An 18,485-nucleotide genomic window follows, 5' to 3' on the forward strand; every position below is an offset into this window, starting at 1 on the left:
ACTTACTGCAAATAATATAAAAGGAACTTCAGTCTGAAAGTCAGTATAATTAAAATCTGGGGTTCAAGTGAAATATTCTATCCAAAATATCAAAGTCCTTCATAAGGAAACATGCTTCACTGAAGATGTCATTCCATATTTTTAGAACATGTTTTGCTTCTGAAATCAGTGTATGTACATATATCTAGAAATAAGACTACAAAAACATTTTAAAACAAGCTTATAAGATAATGGTCTAAGCCTCCCAACCCACCTCCCCACCATTTTAATGACCATTATTAGCAAAGGGTCATACAAAAAGGCTTCAATGTTTCTGATGTTCAATAGTGACTGTTTATAGAGGAGGAGCAGCCAAACTTCCTGATTTTAGGAACTCTTTTCTAAAATTTTTCAACACTCGAGAGCCACTGTTCTCTACACAACCTCTTTAGCAAATTCATTCTTACACTTCAGATTCAGTCCTCCCTAGCCATCATATTCTGCTTCTCATGTTTCCAAGTCAAGACACTGGTGCCTACCTTCTCCATGCTCCATATCTCCCTCTACCTCCTATTTAAGTTTGCTCCATTTCATTTTGCAAGTACATTTTGCAAGCTGTACTCTTCCACCCCTTCCACCAACTGGACTCCCCCACAAAGCTCCCTGCTCCAGAACTCACACCTTAAGAAGTGTGCAAACAGCATCTTCCAGACAACTGTCAATCATAAACATCCTCCAAATGTCTTCATACAACACTGTAGGCAGTCTACGAAAACATAAGTGAGCTCTCTTGCCAAAGCAGCTCATTATTAAGGAAACCCCTCTCGTTCTCCCTGGAATAACATAATTGAGTGAATAAGCTGAGTCAGCAGAGCTGAAAGACAAGTTATTCCCTGCATGCAGCTAGGCAGACATGCTGCAAAGCCTCAGTTATTGCCTCTGATATGATAAAAAAAGGTAAAGGCTTCTCACCACTGCAGGGAACCATTTTAAAATACAAAGCTGAGCCATAATCCACTAATGCCTGAAAATACAAGATGCTTTAACATGAGATAAAACTTGAAGTAAAAGCAGCAGCAAGAATGATCTTATCAGCCTTCCCTGCTTTCCATCAATGCCTCTTTTTTCCACTCTTCATAGATACTCTCTCCTTGACAAGAAATTGTATTCCTTTGATTTGAGAAAAATTCTTGCAGCATCTTCAGAAAACAGAGATTCCCTTGCCCTCTTTAAAAAAAAAAAAAAACCCACAGGAATTTAATATCACATCTCAATGCAACCTGCAACTGTAAGAGGAATTTCTTCATAATGTGATCGCACATCTCACTTTGTGTCAGAGATCTTGGATTTAGACAATCCACCTTTTTTCAGGATCCATCTGTAGTTGCTATTTATTCAAAATTCCTGTTCTCTGAACTGGCATTAAAAATGGCAGCACAGCTCTGAGACATGTTCAGTTATTTACCACTGTGAAGCCTGTCAAAACATACTGTTAAGGCTCTACCTTAACTAGTGACTATTAAGATGAGCACTGAATTCAATTGTCAAAAAGTTTGAAAATAGGGTTATCCAAACAGTTACCTTGTAAGCTGTATGTGCTTTGCACATAAATCTCCTTGGACTTCTGTAATACTCTGCTCATTGACCTGGGCCCAAGCTTTGCTGAGCTATATGAAAATCATCATTTTAGCATAAACAGTAACATTTATGCCTATCAGCCTACAATGTGTTCATTCACATTTGCAGGATGGTCACCATGACTAAGTTTTGCTACAGGTTCAAGGCTGCAATCAGTATGGACTCTTCCAGTTATGCTGTCAAGCACAGTTGAAAATCAGATTTTCCACTGTAAATAATGGCAGATGAGAAAAAAAAAATATATACATAGTTGTAACAATTTTACTGGTAGATTAAAATGATGTTGACACAATGACACAGGCCACCAGCCAATTTGTACTAGGCTATCGACTGCAAGGAGACAGCACCAGCACCAGTCAAGAGAGCTGCATACAGGAAAGTCTTTTCTATCCTCTTAACTGCACTTCCTAATAAAGACAGATCATAACAACACCACATCCTGTCTCAATTGAGAAAACACACAGTACTTAGTCTGGCCTGAGAAAGGAATGTGACAGAATCCTAAATTCAAGACTAGTCTAAGGCAGGCTCCTATAGAGATGCATGTAGAGAAAAGAACAGGGTAGGACAGAGGACTGAGGAGTAGAGGGAAAAAGCAGCTTAGGCTGACATAATACACCCCCCTTCCCCATGTAAGGAAAATTCATTTTTAATACATCTTCTTAATAACACTGTTACATAGCACTGTACTCTGAGACATAACTTTCACAGCAGCAGGATATGGCAAACACAGGAGTTAGTGCAAGCCAGAGTAGAGTGACTGTGAGTGGTAGGAGGCAGCTATAGCTGTGCACCTGACCATGTTTGTGTCAGAGATGAACCAAGGTCTTTGAGTTTATTTCTCCTCCAAAACCTGACTTTGAAAATTTCTCCCAAACTCCATTGCCTTCTAATGTTACAAGCATACACATAAAAAATGTAATACCAGGTGGACAGCTCCTCTCTGTAGTAGCTAATTGTGCTTATCAGAAGCTCAATAAAACATTAAGGATTTTAGATCTGTGCTGGTCCTAAGGCATATTTTCAGCACACTCAGTGGATTATTCTGTTACTTCTCGCCTAAAGTGAATTCACATAAACACTGAACTGCTCTTTCGTTTTCCTTTCTTTTTTTTAGATGTAGGCTGCTATTTTTTTAAATAAAATATGGATTATTTAGCAAAGTATGAAAAAAAGCTGTCACCAAGGAGACAACGGTTTAGTTTCGGTTGACAAAAAGACTTACTTCTGCTATAGTCCTCCCTCTCGAAGAGAAACTGAGTCAGTGACAAAACACATGCTAGCAAACAAACTAACAACTGTGTCTTCAGCCAGCCAGCCAGACTGCAATTCAGGACCACCACTACAGCCTGAAAAATTACTAAAACATGGAGGTATGTAATTATTTCTTAAAATTCTCCATGCACTGGATGTGCATTTAAAAAAAAAAGTGTTTGAACATAAGGCTTTTCTCCAGTGGAAAGAAACATCTGTGCAACACCAAACTTCCAAGAATGCAACCGTACTTCTGAGATCACTCACCAATAATCAGTGAAGAAAACAGCATCAAACAATGCAGGTGGAAAAAGCACAGGTAAAGACTACAGTGCCACTTTGTGGAGTTCAGATTTGGATTGCCAGAAACAGCTGAATATTGAGTACAGTTTGGCAAATGTAACACTGGCCAGACAGACTTCAGAAATTTCTTCTTTGACTCCATTTTTCATTTCAACATTCCAATAATTTACTTTGGCAAGGACTGACCTCAGACTATGTTACCAGTGCTACCATAGATGATGTATTCTCATGGGATACACTCCACAGGGGCTAAGACTGGGCATATTAAGGAAAAAGAGAGTTGCCTCAAATTCAAACTATTTAATAGTTTTAGCAAACTTGAATGCACTATTCTGTTGTGTTTACTACTTTATTATAGACCCTATTCTTTCTTTGTCTTGTAACCAGCTCATTTGTCAGTAAGTTCCACACCTCAAAGAGTGGTGAAGATAGCTGCCACATTCCTTGTACTTCCATATAGTGGCTACTGCTTATGATTTTTAAGTAAATTTCTTTTCCCCAGTAGTATGGCAAAACTGATTAAAAAAAAAAAAGGGAAAAAAAAGAAACTTCTCATATTTAATTGATCAAAGGCAATCAAAGGCTATCAAAACCAGAATCTGGTTTTAAAACAATTTAAAAAAAAAAAAAAAGATTAAAAAGAACATTCCCAGAAGATGCAGATGGAAAGAACTGGCTAGATCTATTTTTTTTAATAATTAATTTTACTACAATTACCCTTTTCCCCTCAGCACATTTGTTAATCAGTCATGAAATCCCAATTGAGGGAGGTTAAAAAGGTCAAATACACCCAGCTTTCAACTTCAAAGTGGGTATAATCACACAGGCTTGTGAGGAAGGACTCAATGGACAATCAGTGAATCCAGAACCTGAGCCTAAGGCTGCAGCAGAGAGTACTCTGACTGCTCTAGCTACTCCATTTACATTCACAGCAGATAAGCACACCCCAGGGAGACCTGAAAACCAAGTCTGTGCAAAACATGCTCACAATCCTTAAATATGATCTAGTGTCTCACAAACTGTTAAAAGTTTCATATAAATAATATTTAGATTATTATAAATATACTCCTTTAATTCTGCCTCAGCTAAGTAGAATATTAGTTTCAATGAATTTACATTCAATTAAAATAATGGCTATTTATATTACAACTTAAAAAAACAACCACAACATTTATCAGAGACTTTTAAACCAATATTTAACATCTGTTGTTTCCTAAGCCTTATATTTTGTGTTTTATCCACTCTGGTTAATTGATTTAATGCTTTATCTTCTACCATATATAGTCCTAAAATGTAAGAAAATACATTCATATTTTTAAAACCTATCAGAGTAAAGCAAGTGCTAAAAAAGGCTTCCTTTAGCTAATTTAATCTGCAGAACCAAAGCACTGCAAGCAGAGGTTTCCTTACACTCCCTGCTTTCTGGTTGCTGGCTGCTCAGCTTATGAGCATCAAATGAACTTCAAAAAGCTAACCAATACACAGAGAAAGTTTTGAAGTTTGCAACAACTCCTAAAAATATTTTCCAGAATATTATGAGCTTATGACATGCTTAATTAAACAGTGATTTGTTTATTCACTCACAGGAGAGTGACATAAAAAGTGCATTTTAACCAACTCATCTAAAAAATGAGAAATAAACCCAATTTGTCATTCAAGCTGTTGGCAGCTACAACCAGAAAAACAGAAGCATCAAAGGCAAATGTAAAATAAGTTAGAAGCACTAACACAGATCCTGATCAGTTAACGCTTTGTACAATATCAACTAAATACAAATTTGAGTAACAGGTTTCTGCTGAATGAAAGAAGAAAACAAAACGAAGTTCCCCACAAAAACAGAAGACAAAACAAACCTGAAATGGGTCAAGGCAGTCAGAAGACCCTTGAAGGAGAATACATATAACAGCCATCATGAACAACATGAACATTGCACCACTGCACTTGGACATTTCTTAGTGTGTACACTGAAACAGAAATATTGGTATACACTACCTACCATGCTTCTTTTAGAAGAATAAATGGAATTTACACACCACTTATTTAATGGTTTAATATAAACCTAGTCAATACATTTTAGATGGACAAATATATCCTAAGTACACACAGGAACTCAAAAGCAATTAAGTGCTGGTGTATTTATTGCACATAGGCCTGAATTCCCATCTGTAAGAAGTCTATCACACAAGTTATCCTTGATTATCTGTCAAGGAAAGTTATCAGGAAACTTTGCTCATACTATTTTTAATAGAAGCTCAAATGTTTTTCATGTTTGTGCTGTTTGATCAAGCCATTAAGTCATCTTGCTGCTCAAGTATTTCTACTACTTCATTAAAAATGAAAAGCTGAACTGGACTGGTAGCATTTAAATCAGTGTAAGGATCAATAATCATCTGGTAGACTTTTCTCCCGTTGAATGCTTTCATTCCTCAACATCCATCAGGAAACTTCCACCTTCGAAAAGAAGATTGGCAGTAGAAGAATAAGGCAATGGCATAATTGTATCAGCCTGTGGATTTCTGTGAGTTCACCTGTCACACTTGAGCAGATATTGATAAAGAAGCTGCAACATTCTCTCTCTTTTATTTAGAATTTCACAAGTAGCTGGAGAGAGCGTATGTCTACCATAATACTGGAGACACAGATATAGAAGACAATTGTTATATGACAGTGTTATTTATCTGTGTGACTGCTGGACATTCAAGTTTCCAGGGCATGAAGGTAAGTTTCAGGAAGAGTAAGAAGAAAACTAAGAAGAAAAACATCATCCATGTGCTGGTAAAGAAAAGTTACAGACAAAATTGAGTCAACTGTAGTGTAAATTCAGTAGTGAATGTAAAGGTTTTTTCCACTGTTATTTTTGACATTTTATCTTTCTCAAAATAAACATGCAAACCCACTTAAGATGTACATTCATCCTCTCTAAAACTATTTCCTCCTTGAGATTTTATCTTAGCAGAAATATGCTTACTGATTGAAAAAGTAAAAGATTAAGCAACACACAAGTCCAGGAGGAAAGAGAGCATCCAAGATTATTTATGAAGTTGCAAATAGATGTCACTAAAATGAATACTAAGCAATGCTAGTAATAAAAAGAGTCAAAACAGTTTTGTTTTAGTGACTGCTGATTTAGGGAGAAAAATGCACACCCAGAGGGTAAATACTTCTCATGTTATTATTAACCAAAGCACAATAACATCCAGATACACACAGATATTTGAGTAGCCAATAAAAAGCACTTAAACAAACTGAAGCAGCTTAGAAGGAAAATACAAATACAGGGGTAGAAGACAGCTGGTGTTTACAATTAAAAACACTAAACAATTACTGTTTCAAGAACTCGTAACTTACCTCCAGAAGCAAACCCATAACTTTGTTCACAAAGTAATTGTTTTGTACCCAGCTCAGTTTCAAATACAGAGGTGACCCACAAATATAAAACTGGACACAGAAATATAGTGCAAAGTATTTGTCCAAATAATAACAAACTAAATAGTAGGGAAAAGCAAAGTAATTTTTATAAGAGCTAGATTGAACAGCAAAGACACAATGGTGTTTTAAAAAATCCATTAAAGGATACTGTGCATAGTAAAGATTGAACTCAAATTCCACTGCTTTCAAGTGGATAAAAAGTTTCCCCATGGCAGCAAACACCAGTAGAGGGCATGTTTGAAGAAAGACATAAATAATTCCAGGATTAAGGTTAAAAAAACCCCAAACAACTGTAAATAGTGTAGTTCACCAATAATTTAAATTTTAATTTTTTTTTAGCAATATTGCTCTAATCCCTGAGAAGTGTCATCTTATAATGACAAACATCCGGAAGTGCAGAACTATTCACAAGTGAGAGGCAGTTCATTATTGACTCATTTTACATGGGATTTTCCAAGTCTGAACTACAGCTCCTGACTGAATCATAACAAATTTGACTGGTATCTGTCTCAAAATCTAACACACAAAAATACAGCATGTGAGAGCAAACACATTTGCAGACTATAATTTAAGATATGAATCGTCTTCCTTGTCATTCAGGTGTCCATGAGATTAGTTTCCTCTTTCTTACAGAAAAAACCTGAGTATGTTCACATATTTCTGTATAAATCACACAGCTCTGCCTCTATATGATGAGCTAAAAAAAGCTATAGCAGTAACCAAAAGATCCAATACACTTGAACTTCAAAAGATGTTAAACAATCAGTTATGCTGCAGTAAATGAAAAGTTCTTTGCTGTTAAGTAGAAAGAAGTAAAAATGAAAGAGAAGGCAATAGAAGTTCTAGTATTTATTTCTCTCCTCCTTAACATACCAAAAACATGTGCCTAATTTCTTGGAAATTGTGGGCTGGAAGAACCTAGTTACTGGCATTATAAACAAATACAACTTCTGGTATGAAATTAAAATTACTATCAGTAAAAAACACTCCAAAAATTGCTCAAGAAATGGAAGAATACTGAATGAACTTTTCTAGGTCCAAATAAAGGATGTTTATCTCTGCTACAAATACAAATCTTTTTTCTATTTACTATCTCAGTAGACCATTGCTGCTCTCTCCCGTCTCCCTCTTCGTTATTTCCAAGTGCTTTCACTCTTGCTTGGACACATAAAGGCACAAGCAAATGCTTAGCAATCAGAAGACTTGTCTTTTTACTCCTTTGTCATAACATTCAGAAAAGCTAGTGTATACACAAAATCATTTTCACTGTTAGCATCTGTCAGGCATCCAAACTGGACTGCCAAGAGAGACTGCATACATTCCTTGGAAGTTTTCTTGACCCGATAGATCAAATTCCTGGGCAACCCCATCTGAATTCAGTGTTGGACCTGTTTTCTGCACGAATTTGTACCAAATGATTTTTTAAGGTCCTATATGAATTATTCTACAAATGTGCACCCTTAGCTCCTTCAGAAAGCCTCTCTACATATCCCTAGAGCAGCATAGCAGCAGTTGTGTTGGCTACAATTCCTGTATGACAACAACCAGTATTCTCCTGTAATTTCACTTTTCTTCTCCATTGCCTTTCTACATCCATCTATTGTTTCTTAAATCCTGTAAGCTCTTAGAAGTTTCCTTTTGTTCTGCATTTGAATGTCTACACTTGGAGTACTGGACTTGTAGCTAAGGCTTCCAGAAACTACAACAACAGAAATAAAACCAAAACTAAAGTGAAAACCAAAAATATCAATTTTAGGTTTAACGACTAAAAAGTAAAGATTTACTTGAGCGACAACAACACTTCTTAGTTTCTTAGTAGTTAGGAAAAACAAATGGAAAGACTAAAAACTAATGCAGATCACCAAATAGATACAGCAGGTCTATACATACTTCCCCTATTATTGCATTCATGAATGAACTCTGTAGGAGAAGGTGGAAGGAAAAAACCCCAACAAAATAAAACTTTGATTTTTAAGAGACTAACTAGATTTATACTGCTAAGAGGAAGGAAAGGAATAGTTTCAAATCAGCATTCTTCAGATGGTGCATTGGACAAGAGAAACAACCATCAGATTTTACTGGAGAGGGAAGAGAAAAACCTTTTCCTAAACTGAGTTATCTATTTAATACAGATATTCTCTTAGTCACTAGTTATTCTTTGCCTAGATAAACACAGGCATAACTCACACACTACCTCTCAGAATAACTTGCAGCATACCTTTTACCTGACATGCCAAGATGGTAAAAGCAGTCAGAGCTGCCAGCATCACTTTCCAGTCCCCTATTTCTCACTGCCAAACTGCTCGTCTTACTGTTTTTCTCATACAATAAATCCTGTTTGTAGTTCTGCAGTTGTGGAGATTGGTCTGTTGTTGTAACAAATACCACAGAGCCAAAGGAGCAGGAGTTGGGAGATGCAAGAATACGTCACAAGAAGAAATAATTTTATCGGCCTGTGTATCAAAGAAGGCAAAGTTCAAAGCAGCAAAATTACAAAAAAACCCCAAACCCAACAACTTGTTAATTCTCACAGACCGCATTGGATTTGTCATCAAAATTAATAATGTAGCATAGGATCTAACACTGTGCGCTAGCGGACAAGCAAATCAGAACATATGATGAACGTGTCAAATCCCTGTGCTTGGAGTGACAGCATAAATGCCAGTAACTAAGGTTTGGTGGGTATTTTCTTCCTGTTCAAATTTTAAACAGGAAAAAAAGCCTTACCTGAGGCAGGAGAATCTGAGCATCATGCAATCTGAACAAATCTCTCCACTCCGATTCCCAGGTTACTTACTAGGTCACTTCGAGGTGCTTCCTGATAGTCTGCTGAAAAGCAGGACATGGAAGTCCTTGTGCCATTGCTCTCGCCGGCTGGCCGTGGAGGCTGCGCGTACTGCCTGTAGGTAGCGCTCTTCGGAGTCCAGCGGAACAGGTTGATCGACTCACGAACACAACGCTCAATATCAATCTCTGAAGGGGATTTAAAGAAAAAAACAGGAAATGCAAGCACAAAAAATCAGTAAAGCCAACTGACCTAGCTATACATATATCCATCTATACCTTTGTCTCTCTCTCATTCAAAGGGCATGTAGTTTTCGAAAACATTTTCCCATTCAAAAAAAAAAAAGCACTCTATTATTTTATTAAAAACTAGCAAAGACGTTTTAAGGATTAATTTTATCCCTTTTTATGTAAGTAAATCTGTTAAAGAAAGAGAAGTGTATCAGAACTTTAAACAATGCAAAGACAGGACGATAATTGAATCCTACTCAGTGTAAGGCATCTTCACTAAAAGTTCTCACAAGTCAGACTATGGACTCTTCAATATAAGTTCATGCAGTACATGAAAAGTAGATTTCAGGCAGTGTATGGACATCAGGATTTTGCATCCACTGTCTTATTTGTCAGTTAAATACTGCTAAGAGCCAGACTGAAAGCTTTCAATTATCAAACTTTGCATGGCCTGTCATTTTGACAAAGCTACGTGTTATCTATTTGTTGAAAACAGGAGTTCTCAACATTAATTTTGCTCAGTGGTAAATGGAATGAATTTGTTTTAGTGACTTTTTAAACAAACAAACAAACAAACAACAATACAGTCCAAAATCCAACCAGACAGTCACAGTGAAACATTCTGGCTGAAAGAGTGAAGTGTGACAAAATATTACTCAGCTTGGAGAAAAGCTGACACCTCCCTAATGGTAAACATCCTAAAATAAGCTGTGGTCAAATAAAAATAAGAAAAGCACATATGTAAAAGAAAAAAAAAAGTAAAACCTATTAGAAATATAATTTTTGCAACACTAAGCATCCTGCATGTATCAATCTTCTAACAAGATGCAACATAAAAAAAATTACTTTTCTGTCACTCTAAAAGGACTAGTTAGTTTTGCATCTCCTGTATGTGGTCTGATGAAAAGAAAAATTATCCTAACTTGCATTTTATGACAAAAGTTATAAAACTGTGTATTGCGACAGACAGACAGTGGGTATATAAGAACATTTGGTGTCTGTCCCAAGCATCTCAGATGATTCATTACCACACTCACAGTTTAGAAGATTAAAGCATCAGCTTCTATGAAGAAAACAGAGGCACTGTAGCCAAACTTTATCTGCATATCTCAAACAGATTTGATGCACTGCCATCAATCATTTGTTGCCATCAACAGATTTGATGCCTTGCCATCAACTGGGAGTGACTCCAGAAACCTCAGTCCTTAGCAGGGTGGTGAGCAAAAGAAGCTGAAACAGAAGCTTGGAACACAATATTCCAGTTGGATGAGGTTACTGAGTTTGTTTAAAATCTGACTGAATTATGTGACCTATTACTCTCACGTTCAAAAGCTGTGCATATTCAGGTAGGATACAATCTGCAGCATATGCTTTAATTTCACTGATGACCCTGTGCTTTTGTGTCATCTTGCTTCTGAAATTCTGAAAAATCTGAGAATAAAGCTGTACTTTACTTAATTTTGATTCTAGCTCTAAAAACCTTTTTGTGGATGTGAAAGTAAATCACAATTTTCCTTGACAACATAAGGTTCCCTATCTATGTGAAGTAATAGATGCTATAGACAAATGGACAATGTGATGTCTCAACAGTAACAATTTTCATTCTGTGAGAAAAACATATTTTCATTTTTAATATACTCTAATGGAAGGCTATTATTTAGTATCATTCCCAAGGAAAATTCATGCAACGGGAGAATTTTATACGATTTCTAAATTCAGGTAATGAGAGGAGAGACCTTTCATGGTTATTATTCCTAAAGCTCAGAATACACCCTGAAGCATGGTCATTCAGTTGCACTTTTTCTACATTTCTGAAGACTCATTTTATCTATAAAAAGTTGAGAATTTCAGTCCAAGACAGTAGTAGATTTATGGTAGGGTTGCTTTTGTTTTCTTGTTTGTTTGCCTTTCCTGTAAAGAGACTGCTATAACTGAGTTTTAACACTATCTCCTAAGATTCTTAGCTAAAGAAACATTAGCAGTACTTTTGTAAGAGATGATATAAATGCAGAATTTAGTCAGTAAAAAAAAAATCTGAACAACAATAATTAATAGCATGAGAAACATTTGGTTGTGAGAAGGCATAATAGCCTACATATATCTGAAACTGAAAATAGAGGACTGCGGGATGGTATAGGAACTATATGTGCAGTAGTGCTATGAAAAAGCTGAAAGCAGAAATTGAGACTGACAGTGTTAAACACTGAGACAGGTCAAAATATTTTGCCTAAAACAAGCTCTGTAATTCCAAAAGGTATTCAACAAGAGAAGCAGAAAATGTAGCAATAGGTTTCCCTAAAAACAATAACCAGTTCTCATACATCAGGGTGTAAGGAAAAAACATAGGAGTTTGTCTGTTGTTCTTTCTGACTGTTTGGTTTCTCATTTCTTCTAAGCAGCATTTCAGAAGGTCAGTGACCATGGCTGAAAATGAAATTCCACAGAACAAGAGAGAACTTTAAATGCTTTGTGAGGGAGGCCGTCAAAAGCCTAACACCAAGTTACAGTCTACTGATTAACTGATCTACTTCTAAATAATGCAAAATAAAAATATAACAAGGCAATTGTGGTTTCCACTAATAATAGCAATACATGTGCAAACCCCCAAACATGTGCAAACCATAGGCACATGCATGCATATATATGGGAACAGTCAACATTTAGCGCTCACAAGGGAGACAAGACTATTGGTAGTGAAAGAATTTACTCTAAGAACTTACATTCCTTTTCCAAAAACAGTTACTTTCAGGATACTGGAGTTTAAGACTACATTAAACTGGTATAAATATTTACAGAATATTTATTAGTCACATTGTAAGAATAGGCTTCACACTTAAGTAACCTTCAAGCCTGTCTTCATCATTTGTTTGAAATTTCAGTTTAAGAAAAATCACTTCCCGTCACTAACTAAAATGCAATGCAATCTCTTGCAGCCTTGCTGGATAAGATCTTTTCTCCTCCTTTTGGCTAATAAGTAAGGGTCTGCTGTGCTACCCTTCAGTCCTGATTTCTTCCCATGCCCTTTCAAATATATGACAAATGAGTCAGTCTGGTGAAATGTCCATCTTTTGTTATCGTACCAAGACTTCGCTTTCACACAGTATTAATCCCGCTTGTACTCTTCCTGCTTCCAAGTAACTGTGTTACAAGCCAGAAAACATTAGAGCTTACACATTATTTAAAACATACTGTTGGTATGTCAGAAGTGTAAATATATCCAGTCAGTGTCTAGATTCCCGGACAGGACTATGACCATAGAGCAGAGTCTACCTCACGAGGACACCAGAGTACTTGACAAATGCAAACAACTTAGAAGAACATCCTTCTGAGACAGGATCTGCATAAATCTCCAGGCATCAGCAAGAAGTGAACAGAAACATTTTGACAGGATGAGGAGGGCATGCTCACTCATGGAGATGCACATATAACACCTCTGCTCTCCAAGGTGCCAACATTGGGGTGTTTTGTAGTTTAATAAGGATGTGCCTTCTGTTTTTATTAATACAGATTACTTCGCTGGAAAATCTGTAATGAAAATATGCTGACATAACATAGTATCATTAACTGTGAAGTGTGCACTGAAAAAATTTAAGCCTGACTTTAAACATAATACAAATACTATACAAATAAATTATCATTTCAAAATTTACTATATCTTCAAGCTGTCTGTTTTTGAAAACCTGCAGAGCATCTGTATTTCAAAAAGTCACAGCTGCCACCCAAGTACCTAGGAACTAAATCACAAGTTTGAAAATCAAACATTGCATTTAGGAGTTCTGGCTCAAATGAGCTCAAGTATTTCACAGTCAAACAACAGTGAAGCCTTATGGCACCAGCTAATCATGCAGCATCAAAAAGCTTTTACTGAGATTTCTAAATATGCAAATAATACAGGAACTGAAAAAAGGCTAGGGAAGTTAAAGAAAAGTGATCTAACAGTAATTCTCTAGTTTTGTCATGGCTCCTTCCTAACATTAAGCCTATTTAAATGTTTTGCTCTTTTCCTAAACTAAGCTTCCTGTTTATCCTAAAATGTTTTTCATTTTGCTTTGTTCATGCTAAACTATAACTTCTTACCAAGCTGCTGCCTCCCTCTGTCAATAGCCTCAACTGAAAAGGATGGCTCGGCCTGAAATAGCTGCTTTTCAAGCTACATATATTTAAGGTTTATTATTATAGATATAGGAGAAAAGAAGATTGCACTTGAAACATGCTGAAAGAGCACCAGTTTAAATGCAATTCACCTGTGACAAAAGCACATAGAATTTTTTATTTTTACAGCAAAACCGGATATGCATATGTCATTCACAGAAAGTGAAGGCAAGTCATGGCAAAAAACAGAACATGAATGGTTCTTTCTTAATGAAAATGTACACAGACCAAGTCTTTGTGTGCAGTTAATCAATTCCAGAGCCCTTTCCTTGGGTAACAGGATACCAGTTAAGAAATTCAGCCAAAATAAACTGCTTCTGCATTTTGGGAATAGCCCAGAATTATGAGCTTGGTTTGACCTCTCCATCACAAATACTTTATTGCTACCCTGCCAGGCAACATCAGCTTTCACCACACAGCCACATAAATAGGCCAGGAAACCTCTGTGAAAAGTTGTGAAGCTGAATAGGTCAGTCAGTTCGATCTCCCGATTCCTGCTCTTAGAAGAAAGAGGCGAAAGGTCATAAACTTTTTTTTTTCTGGTGACATACAAATAGATACACTGAGTCAGCATATTTAAAAGGACAAATCTAGGAAGAGAAGTGACATTTCTATCCAACGTCTCTGTATCTATTAGTGCTAGAAGGTTATTATAAACAAAAAGGTCAATGCAAAATTATTCTTTTCACATAATTTATTTCATACATTACAGGATAGTTTCGTGACTTCATTGTTTTGTGGCCAGCAATAGAGAGAAGCAGCAGTAAACACTATGAATTATTCACTGAGACATTAGACTGCACAAAGGGCAAACCTGCATCCTTTTCTTACTTGTGATTGTAAAAATTGCTCTGACACAGCATTTCAGTGAAAAGGTTTAATAAAGAGTGCCTTCCAGTGTGGAAATGTGATGCTGTCCTGCACTGATAAAAGGTGAGCAGGGAAGACACAGCATGCAGAGTGACTGTACAAACAGTAAAGCTTCACTGTAAGTGAATCACCAAATGCCACATGCTATGTCTTAGTGAGAAATAAGACAGAAATAGATTACATTTAGACTAATGTTGGCTAAGCTTCAACAGGAAAGCATCTTTTAAACATTGTTATGAGGTGTGCCAGGACTGTTTAACAACAAATATTTCTACAAACTAACAAAATGTTTAAGACATCTGAACCAAGCCTAACACAGGGTAAGATACTGGCCAACACCAGAAGCACAGGAATTCACACTGTATAATGGAAATAGTCAGATGGAGGATACTACGCAAAACCTGAGAGATACACAAGGGGAAACAAAGCACCTCAGCAGAAGAATGAACATTATTTCATAGGTAGATAATAACCATCTACAGAAGATGCATAAAAGGACAAGTTTACTAAATTGAAGGAATTGGCTCAGAGGAAAAATTGTTTGAAACACAAACAATGTGTTGGAAATGAGGAACTTGTGGTGCCAACAACACAACATCCAACAACATACCATTTTTGAAGGAAAAACTTTTTTTGGCTTTTATATGTTGTATGGTTTGTTATAATATTTGCTACATGTCTATTAAGTCAGTTGAAATACCAATGAAACTCACCTTCTCTATCCTAAATCTGTGTTTCACAGAAATAATATGCAAATACTGAAACTCAGCATGCATAAATAGAGATCATGCTTTTATAGGTTTCCCTCTGGGTGGTAACTATGACTTCTGTTATTTCCCAGGCATAATAGGCATAAACTTGTAAAAAACTCTGCAGTCACAAACTCTGACCAGGCCACATGCTTATAAAACTGATTACTCTCTGAAGAGCCATAAGTAGAAGTCTTTTGTATTAATGTAGCTCTCCTCCTGTTAGCCTTCAGGATATTCTTAAGGAAATAATATGAAGTAAATCTGATTTTCCATTTGTTAAAATAAGACAAAAATTGAAACAACCTTGAAAAGGAGTTACTATTGCCATGAGAAAAGGATGAAAGCCTCTAATTTGACTCGTTCATTCCTAGATCAATGATGAAAAAACTCTCGGTAAAGATAAATACAAACAGAATATCTAGATCTGCCAAATGAGTATCCTGAACCATGTAATGCTCTAAAACAGAGCAAGCAACATCTTATTCAAGATTGAAATGTTATTTCTCACAAATAAAGCAACTGTAAACAGGAAGGATAACAACCATCTTGCTTATGTACCCATGCTTAAAACTGCTTTCATTTCTAAAGAAATGTTCTTGCTATTTGTTACTACAGTAGATAACTTAGTGAGATCCAAAACTTTCAGTGTTTACCATTAGTGAAGTCCATGATAGTGTTTCACATTGAAAAACTAATAGCTTTAAGTAGCTAACATCAGGCCAACCTTGTCAGTATACATTTCTAAGTTATTTAAAGCTTGCTGCATAATTAACCTACTCATCAGCCAAGGAAAAAAGTTGCCCTATTCTGTGGAAAAGCTAACACCCCTCATTTGAATTTACACACAGAAGTATTTAAGTACATTCAAGAAATTTTTAAGTTTGTCATTTCAGGGTTACCTTCCCAATAGGCAAGTTTGTGTTTTATACTCTATCAGCTTACGTGCTTGCTGAATTTTTTTCCTTAGAGTTGTGCTATGGGTTTTTTTTAGCATAAAGACTAAAGGACCCGCAAGAGACTGCCTAGTTCATTGCCTTGCTGTGAGGCCAAATGCAATGTGACCATCCTATCCCATACAGATGCATGTCTAGACTTCTTAAATTTTTGCAGTGACAGAGGCTTCAGCTGACAGACCCCTGATGGGTACTTAGACCATTTATCATTATTTTCAGAATACAGGCAATGTTCAGCTCATCCCAGTTGGGATATCTGTCCTTCTTCTATCTCCAAGTTTTGCCCTTTAATAGTAACAATGCAGGCCTGAAATTTATTCCAAGCTTGCAATATGAACAAAGAAGACTTTAGGTACAAATCCTGCTCTACTTCTCCATGTTTAGTTTTGGTCTTTCTGTTGATTTCTATTAAACTCCAGCTTTTAGTATATTAAGAACAGAGTTTGGACAGATAGAATCAAATGCCTCCTGCAGATTTATAAAGGCAAGAGTTTCAGTGAATATTATGTGAAAGTAAACCAAAGGGAACTGACAGCTATCTCACAGTATGAGAACACTGAGAATTCACTCAAAACAGACCCCATTTCTCAGTCCTTATTTTGACAGAGAGATTTTTCTAGCTTTCAGCCTACACTGCCATTCCAATTCTGTATTTAAGCAGTTATGGCTATTTCTATAACAATGCTAGATATACAGTCCCCAAATATATCTACGATATATAGAGATGTGCTGCTAACTTACATTTTAATCAAGAAGTTTTAATGCTGCATTATTTGTGCAGTTCATTTAAAACTTCTTCTCAATTAACAGTTAGAGAACTAAAGATTATTGAGCATTTACACTTGTACAGGCAAACACACTCAGCATAACCAAACTACAGACAGATACCCTATTAGGCACCTTGCTCTATCAGCAACATTCTCTGTAACTGTAAAAAGAAAAAAGTCTAGTGTACACTCTTGCTTTCTAAGCATTAGTCCAATACTGAACCAATTTTATGCTTGTAATTTTAATAAAACAAAACAAACAAAAAAGAGGGAAATATTTTCCCAAGACACCTTTGTATAGAGAAAAAAAACCCCCACCATATCTAGAAGCAAAGCTCAGATAAGAGTGGCCTGAATTTTGCCTTTGCATGCCTAGAAATGCTAGTATATTTGACATTCTCCCTTCTTGTGCTTTGATTTTATTCTGATGTAGAGATGCACAAAATCCTACATGACTAACAGGTGGATTATCTATTTTCTGAAGTGCCCTTTCACTATGAAGAGTACTATCAAGCTCCTGTCAAGAAACAGAAGGCATAAGCTGTGTGTCAGACTGGGTGTTTTAAGACGTGCTAGGAAAGTTCTACTGATGAACTCGCTTTTCACCCTTTTTATGAAACACCACCTCTTGTGATAGACAGTCCTTTGCTAAAGGATATATATTTGATTTTCTTCTGCCAGTGACAACTACAGAATAAAATCAAGGATTTCGTTATTTTTTTCCTTACTCTGTCACTCACTCCAGCATTTGTCTTTAGTCTCAAGAGGGTAGAATCTATAATCTAGAACTTCATCGTGTTTGTGTCACTACAAGTGGAAAAGGTGAATAATTAAAGAACTTACAGCTTCAGGTAAAACAACATCAATCTTACAGAGTCTGACACTATTAAACGGCCTTGGTGAGCAGGTGTGCCCTAATGAATCTCTTTGCTTCTGTACCAAAGTCAATAATCTTGAGGAACTGCATTATGAAATACACCTGCATCTACAAAAAGCCAATTTAACACAGCAAAGATGAGGAACATGCTCAGAATTTTTCTTTTACTACTACTAGTTTTACTAATAATTTTTACTAATAATTTTTTTTATTCCTGGAAAACTTTCCAGTTAAAAAGACTCTCCAACTACTATCCGCTATTAATTGTTCAAACTGGCAGCAATGAAAAAACAAAGAGAAGTCCGATGCCAATCAAAACAGACTTCAGGGCACTGGGACAATTGGTAGAGGGATCAGGAGCACCGGTAGTGATCTCCTTGCTTCTTCCAGTAACAATTAATAATATTGATAGGAATAGGTAAATAGACCAGGTCAACGAGTGGCTCCGAGGTTGGTGTAATCGGTTTTTTGACCATGGGATGATCTACTCAATACC

The 18,485-nt window shown here is 36.3% G+C and overlaps 1 protein-coding gene across 3 annotated transcripts in view; it reads right to left on the reverse strand.

Annotated features, from left to right (window-relative positions):
• Positions 1 to 18,485, reverse strand: part of TBCK (TBC1 domain containing kinase) — a 98,474-nt gene that overhangs the window by 21,026 nt on the left and 58,963 nt on the right. For all 3 annotated transcript variants that reach the window (XM_064652056.1, XM_064652054.1, XM_064652055.1), the window contains one exon: positions 9,401 to 9,576. In XM_064652056.1, coding sequence (XP_064508126.1) covers positions 9,401 to 9,576 — 176 coding nt within the window. The remainder of the gene's footprint in view (positions 1 to 9,400; positions 9,577 to 18,485) is intronic.

This window comes from Pseudopipra pipra, chromosome 4 (genome assembly GCF_036250125.1).
Source record: "Pseudopipra pipra isolate bDixPip1 chromosome 4, bDixPip1.hap1, whole genome shotgun sequence".
NCBI classification, from domain to species: Eukaryota; Metazoa; Chordata; class Aves; order Passeriformes; family Pipridae; genus Pseudopipra; species Pseudopipra pipra.